This window comes from Myotis davidii, unplaced genomic scaffold, assembly GCF_000327345.1.
Source record: "Myotis davidii unplaced genomic scaffold, ASM32734v1 scaffold580, whole genome shotgun sequence".
NCBI classification, from domain to species: Eukaryota; Metazoa; Chordata; class Mammalia; order Chiroptera; family Vespertilionidae; genus Myotis; species Myotis davidii.
In genome coordinates, this window is record NW_006293313.1 from 95,334 (window position 1) to 102,944 (window position 7,611).

At 40.8% G+C, this 7,611-nt stretch overlaps 1 protein-coding gene across 2 annotated transcripts in view; it reads left to right on the plus strand.

Annotated features, from left to right (window-relative positions):
* The window catches only part of MTFR1 (mitochondrial fission regulator 1), a 61,554-nt gene extending 59,647 nt beyond the window's left edge, over positions 1 to 1,907 (plus strand). For both annotated transcript variants that reach the window (XM_006766987.2, XM_015566049.1), the window contains exon 8: positions 253 to 1,907. In XM_006766987.2, coding sequence (XP_006767050.1) covers positions 253 to 321 — 69 coding nt within the window. In that variant the 3' untranslated portion in view covers positions 322 to 1,907. The remainder of the gene's footprint in view (positions 1 to 252) is intronic.
* Positions 1,908 to 7,611: the final 5,704 nt, after the last annotated feature.

Consider the following 7,611-nt stretch of genomic DNA (forward strand, 5'->3'; position numbering starts at 1 on the left):
AGTAGAGTTATTAGAGCTTGCTAAGATGATTGTACTTTTCTAGGAAGCATCTTGGTCAGCTCTCTGCCTTTCATTCTGTTATGTTTTTAACGACCTGTCAATTCTTAAAAATTTTTAAATCTGACTGCTTTGCTTTTTTTTTTTTTTTTTCTCATTTAGAACATACCAGCCCTTTGATTTATGTTTGGGAAGGGGTATATCGTTATTGTTATATGAACCAATATATTTATTTATACTTTGCTTGTTTTCCAGTTTGGGCCACACATGTTGAAGTCTACAGGAAAAATGAAGGCTTTAATTGAAAATGTTTCAAATTCCTGAGAAACCTGGTTCAGCTGTTGGTTTGTTAGGCCCATTTGGCTAATAGAAATCAACACTGTTTAGTAAATACCTGAATTTAACATTCAGTAGTCTCCTTTTAACTCTACCTAGAGGATTAAGCACTAGCAAAGGCACTCTATCAGGCCAGTTCTGAAGTTTTCCAGAACATACTTATATTCTGATGTAATATGTTTTTAGTGTATAGTCAGGATGTTTAGGCTTCCAGTTTTGAAAACATATGGATTTCAGAATGAAGAAAGGACATTTGTAGATGGATGTTTTAAACTCAACACTAATTTATCTGTACAAGTGTTCCATATGCATATACTTGGATATAGGCAGTCTATGTAAAATTATATAATGAGGGTGCTGCTATTTGTTTTCATTGACCATTTTACTAGTCATTGACGGAAGAGCTGGCATGACAGTTTGTTGGAATGAGATATTGTTAGAACGAGATTGGAATCTTCTTACCTCAAACAGATCTTTAATCTTAGATTTCCTCTCACATTTTCTTGGAGATGGGGTTTGAGTAGGAACTCTAGATAATGCTCACTGCCATCCATTCTGAGGAAGAAAAGGTAGTTTGCAAACAGGGAGTAATCAAAGCATTGAATTAAATTAAATCTCTTTTCAAATAAAACCCAGAATATTCCATCTTTTTCTTTCAGTTTAATAAATGGCATCATAAAAATGACTTGTTACTAAGTTAATACTTCTGGAAATTGTTGGCATAATGGAATTTAAAACTTTTAACATTGGTAAAATAAGTAGCTTTAAAATGGAACACTGAATAGGCAAAAACATGTCTTATAAGGTGTTCATCATCAGTCAGAATGCTGTTCTGTTGAATTACATTATGTGTCATAAACCTTAGCTGTTAGAAAGTGGAGAACTGTCTTTCTTACCTAGTGCTTCTAATGAATTGCTACAAGTGATCATTTTTAAATACTTGATAAATCTTCATGATTATTTCTGTTAAACTCAGCTATAGTTAATGCCAGAATCTCCTACCATGAGTAAATAGTATTTAAAATTGTATTTCCTCTACAGGGTGGGAGATGAAAAGAGCAGATAAGACCCTAACTTTTAAGTTATTGAAAATATGTGCAATGTTTTAGATGTTAGCAAATATTAGTTGAGATAATTTACATGGTTTCGTTATTCAGCTTAAATTTGAACTGCTGTTTATGTACATTGTTTCTAATTGTTTCATATGCTTTAAAAATTCTGCCCTTAAACGAAATTCATGAAGTTCACCTGGCACACATATTTTTGACCTAAGAAATTTACATTTGTATCAGTATTGAATTTTGGCCAGTGCTCCAATAGAAGGAAGTTACTGTTTTGAAATAAAGAAAACTTTGTCCATGGACTATATATATTTTTCTTTTCTTTTTTATGATAGGTAGATTCTTTTATATTACACAGGAGCTTATGAGTCATTTGCTTTCTACGTTTTTCAAGTGGTAATGTATTTCTTAGAATAAATTACGTTGTTCCTCCTTCACTTTTCTCTCAAAGGGATTTCAGCATTAAAACAGGGCAGTCACTTGGGGTGACTTTCCTCAGCATTCCACCCATCACCTCTGGGGTTGCTGTCATCTTTTTTTGCCTGCGCCCTCCGCCTTCAGTTTCTGGTTCTCTCAGAAGTGAATGATCTTAAAAATAGTTTAATTCTGACTAGTCCAGGGCTCACTACACACACACACAGCCTGAGTCAGAGAAGACTGGACTTGGAGTATACATGATCTGCGGTATGTGATCCCAGCCAAGTCACACCTCTGTTTTTTAAAATGGGAATAATGCTCAGTTCAAAAAATTGAGATTAAATGAAATAATGATTTTGAACACACTCTAGCAGAATGCTAAATAAGTTGTAACTTACATCATTTTATACGGGGTCACTGGTTTCCAGTAGACTGAATTCTGGCACCTGCACAGGCTTAGGGTGGAGGACTTAGTCTTTAGTTCTAGTTGTCTCCCAGGTCATAGGCTCTTCTGTAGAGAAAGCCTGTCCTCTTGTGAATTCCTGTGAGTAAGCGGTAGATACAACATCAAAAGGTAACAAATACCAAGAACAAGTACTTTGGAAAAACCATCCTCCTGGTAACTTACCTAAACTTTCAGGCTTTAACCCGATAAAGTCAGGTCTGGCATGGCCAGGCAGAGCGAGATGCTTGGTTTAATGACTGTTGTCACAGTTATTTCTCATGGGCTTTCAGCCATTCCTGAGTCCTTTCCCCTTCTCGTCTTAGAGATTCAACATTCTGAGCTCCTCCACTAAACCTCTTTTTTAAAATTATTTTTAGTTCTTCCTTGTCAATCTTGTAAGCAGGCTAGTTCTTTATTGGTACCAGTGCAGTCACTTGAGAACAGATAATAAAAATAGTATCACCAAAGAAGGATCCAGAAATGGTGTGTTTCCCTGTGAGACTGTCATCCTTAACCCACTTCCTGTGTGCTAGATGCCTGAATGTTCCCACAGTGGGAACTTCTCTGGCAGGTGCTCCGGCCCCTTCTGAAGTCACAGAAGGCTGGAGAACATGAGTGTCATGTAGACATTCTCAGGAAGGTAAACAACAAGGAAACCAAATGGTGCCTCCCATTCCACACCAAGCAGCTACCACAGGGCAGTCCCTCATGACCGCTCTCTTCCTAACGGGAGAAGCCTTACTCTGGGAGCAAGGCCAGACTCTTCCTTACAGGATTTTACTGGAGCTGTGGAAAGTCTGCTGTTATTGTTGCCTCATGGCCAGGTTTGCTTTTTATTAAAGGGTGAGAACTACTCTGGTTGGGAAGTCATCTGAAATGTTGGTGTTAGCAACATGGGTAGGGGAACACATGAGCCTGATCTTGGGGGTCAGGTTATCTGAATAGTCCTTAACCCACTCGAAGGCAAACTGCCCAGCATCCGAACCTCTGCCTTCCCTTCCCTTCTGGAAAGGAATACCTGGTAACCCTCAGACTGGTCGGTGACCAGGAACACAGCCTTGATAAGCTGGTCTAACCAGAGTCTCCTCAGGCATTTGAACAGGAAACTTGGACAGAGGGCTTGTTGGTACCTGGAGCTCAAATTAGGATGTCACGTAGGACAGCTATGTATGTCCCTGAGCCATTTTTACAAAACATTACGAGGAAATGAATTAGGCCATTTGTTTGGCACTTAACTATGTATCAATACATTACTCTTAAACAAATTTTACAGGTTAGGAAGCCACTTAAAAGATTAGGTAACTTGCCTAAGGAACTCCAGCTAATAAATGACAAAAACCCAGACCCAGGTCTGTCTAGCTATAAAAACTTTTCAAAACTACTTTATGCTGCCTTTTTAAGCAGAAATGCAAGGTGAAGAGACAAAAGCCAGATGAGTGGGAGGAATGAGCAGCTGCACCTTAGAATGGCCAGACCATAGGGCTGGCTCCCAGCAGCCCTCACAGGTTTGTCTCCATTCCCACGAACACGGGTCCTTAGGACAAAGCCCCAGGAAGCCTGAAGAAATCTGAGGGTGTCTCTGTTCCCCACAATGGAAAACTAACCCCCTGTCTTGTGATGATTCTTAGGTGAAAATTCAAATGTTTGACTAGGAACTTTAAACATTCCTTTAAGGGCACTTCCTTCAGAAAGTTAGATATATAAATTTCAGCTAAAATAAAGAACTTGGGATATCATGCAGCCTCCTGATTCTTTATAGGATATGGCTCAGGAACAAACACTTAGCCCAACCAGTGTCGCTCAGTGGTTGAGCACTGACACATGAACCAGGAGGTCAGAGTTTGAACCCAGGTTAGGGCACATGCCCAGGTTGTGGGCTCAATCTCCAGCAGGAGGCAGCCGATCAATAATTCTCATCATCAATATTTCTCTCGCACTCCCTTCCTCTCTGAAATCAATAAAAATGTATTTTTTAAAAAAACAATAAACGTAAAATTTATGCTGAAGAATCTCAGCTGTGGCCAGGTGGCTAGGTTGGTAGGAATGTTGTCCTGTGCACCAAAGGTTGTGGGTTCAATTCCCAGTCAGTGCACATACCTAGATTGAAGGTTCAATCTCCAGTTGGGGCTAGAGGCAACCGATTGGTGTTTCTCACACTGGTGTTTCTCTTTTAAAAAAAAAATCAATAAAAACATATCCTCATCCTGAGATAAAGATTTTTAAGAAATCATAGTGCCCTAGCCGGTTTGGCTTAGTGGCTCGAGTGACAGCCTGCGGACTGAAGGGTCTGGGTTTGATTCCAGTCAGAGGCACATACCTCGGCTGCAGGCTCCTCCTGGCCCAGGCCCTGGTCGGGGCACTTGCAGGAGGCAACCAATCGATGTGTTTCTCTCATGGATATTTCTGTCTTTCCCTCTCTCTTACACTCTCTAAAAATTAATGGGAAAATATCCTCGGGTGAGGATTAAAAAAAAAATACAGCCAGCACCACAGTGGAGAAGACCCCCTTTGTATTTCCTCTGAAATCCGCACCTGTTTGGACATCTGTAACACAACAACGGTTTCTTTGCTCCACACACTAGCACACCCACGAGACCCACACATCAGTTTACAGGGGAGGCAGGATAGGGGGAAGGGCAGGGACAGTGCCTGTAGACTTGGTTCCCCTGCCACTGGGGCTAAGCCAGCAGCTCCAGCTAATGTAGAGGTGGAGGAGTTGGGGTCCAGCCCCCAGGGAGGATAAGAGGCAGAAGCAGCATTGGTGCCCGAAAACCTGGCTCCCTCCCTTGATTGTGGCGGAGCCCAGTAGCAGCAGCAGAGATGCATCCATGGCTTCTGACCACAGGGAACCAGAGAAAAGTGCCACAGTTCTCAAATCTGCCCCCCTCTCCAAGCCATGTTATCCTCCATAGGTGACCCAGACACAGCAGGGACACCCCATCACCACCACCACCACTGCAGGGGTGTAAGTAGCACAGGTAAGAGACAAAGTTGCCCTACAAACAGCCATCTCCTGAAACGAAAGACCTTTTAAGTATCATCCTGAAATAAGGTGCTCACTACTTCAGATGCACCACACATTAATCACATGAACAACCAGGTAACACAGTAACAAAGAAAAAGACAATTCTTCAGCAATCAAACTCAAAGTCATGGAAGACTGTGATCTAAATGCCAGAGGATTCAAAATCGCAGTCATGACAAAAACCAGGAAGATCCAAGAAAACTCAGAAAGGCAGTTTAAGGAACTCAGGAATAAAATTAGTGAACAGAAGTACGTTACCAAAGTGATCGAGACAATAACCAAATTCTGGAGCTGAAGAATTCAATAAATGAGATGGAAAATGATTAGAAAGCATTGGAAACAAAGCAGACAATATGGAAGAAAATTAATGAACTGAACCATTCATTCTAAACACTAACACCTTGCATTCATTTGTACAATGTGGAAACCTGCCATATTGAATAACAAACACTTCACACACCAGTTTGTCACCCAAAACACTTTGATAACAGAGACCATGTTCTGGAACTTTTAATACCTTTATTTCATCCAGCGCAGTGCTCTGCACACAACAGGAACTTGGGTATTGCTTACCACATAACTTCAGCATAAACAAACTAGTTTTCAGTATAATTTCTCTTGATAGCTAAAAAGTTAACACAATTAAACCACCAAGTTATTTATCCAACAACCACTTACTAATGGCCCAATTTATGCGAGCCCTATGCTGAGCACCAGACAAAATGGAGAACTTGTCTCCCGCCCCCTTTCCCAGACACTCCAGTCAGCTCACCCCCTGTCATTCCACGTGGACCTCTGGGGCCTTCCAGAAGACAGGCTGTCTGCAGATCCACAGCAAGCAAGGAGTGGCTCAGACTCCATCTTGCACATATCAGTACAAACTTTTGCTTTGTCTGCTGATCCAATGGTGTTTAAGATGCACATTTATTTAAAAACATTACTAAATGCACAGTAGCTATCAGTCATATATTTTCCCAAGCAAAGAGGTACTGATTAGGAGGGGATTTAAACAAAATATTCATACATTTAAAAAAGTGCAGATGAAAACACTGTAAATCTCTGATGTGAAAGTTTTAAAGTTTTAAGAAAAGTGAAAGCTTTAAGAGACAAGAAAGCATTTTGGAAAAAGAGACTGTTACAGGAATCTTCAAAGAACTATTAGCACCTCTAAACCTGTATGTTAGGTACAAATATATTTCCCAGGTTTGCAAAGGACTTAAAATAGTTTTTTTATACAGAGAATCATTATGAATCATCACATTTACAGAGTGTGTAAATACTGACCAAAATTCTCTCTCCAAGGGCCTTTACCTCCAAGCATAGCAGATGCCCCCACAAATGGAGAATTGGGCCTGGAGCCCCAATGGGCGGCTACATTATGCTCAACAATTCTTTGAAGTCTCCTGTTTTATCTTTAACATTTTGCATTCCATCCCATAATATAGCTAATTATTTCAAATGTGATCTTCTAAATTATTGAACTGTTTTCTCAAATTTTTCTAGAAATTTTTCTAGAAAATTAATGCTCAAGGAACATAGGTCATATGTTAAAAAGCAGTATAGACAGTGATTCCCACATATAGGTAACGTAACAAAAAAATTTATTATGTGTTAGGCAGGAAATGAGAGCAATACTGAGAAGTCTCCCCCTGAGAGTGGAAATAAAACAATCCTTTGAATATCAGTAAGAAACAGTGGATCAGAGCAAAAGCAATTGACCAGACACAGGCAGATGGAGCCCAGGCCAGTTCAAAGGAGACAAGGCTGAAGGTACTGACAAATCTACTGAAAGTGCCCATCAGAAGCTGATGTGAAGCAGCGAATGGCAGAGAACCTCTAGCATCGTCCACAGGAAGAGGGAACCCTGTTCCATAAACACGGCATCAGCAGGGATGGCCCCACAGGGAGACGGATGCATGAGGCAACTTGCTTCCCTTGCTCAGAATCATTGCTCACCAAGTAACCGGCTGATCACAATCTGGCTTCCCAAGAAGATCTGCCTAAAGAGAGAGAATGATTGACAGTTACATATCCCATTGTAAATTTAAATATTAACACTTTTTAAACACATCAGTTACTGTGAGCTTTGTCCATGTGAGTTTGCTATGAGATAGTTCCACTTTCCATGTGCTGACACACCAGGAATATGAAGCTTTAAAGATCTTGGATGCAGCCCTAGCCTGTTTGGCCCAACGGATACAGCATTGGACTGTGAACAGAAGGGTCCTGGGCTCAATTCCGGTCAAGGGCACATGCCCGGGTTGTGGGCTCGATCCTCAGGGGTGTGCAGGAGGCAGCTGATCAGTGATTCTCTCTCATCATTGATGTTT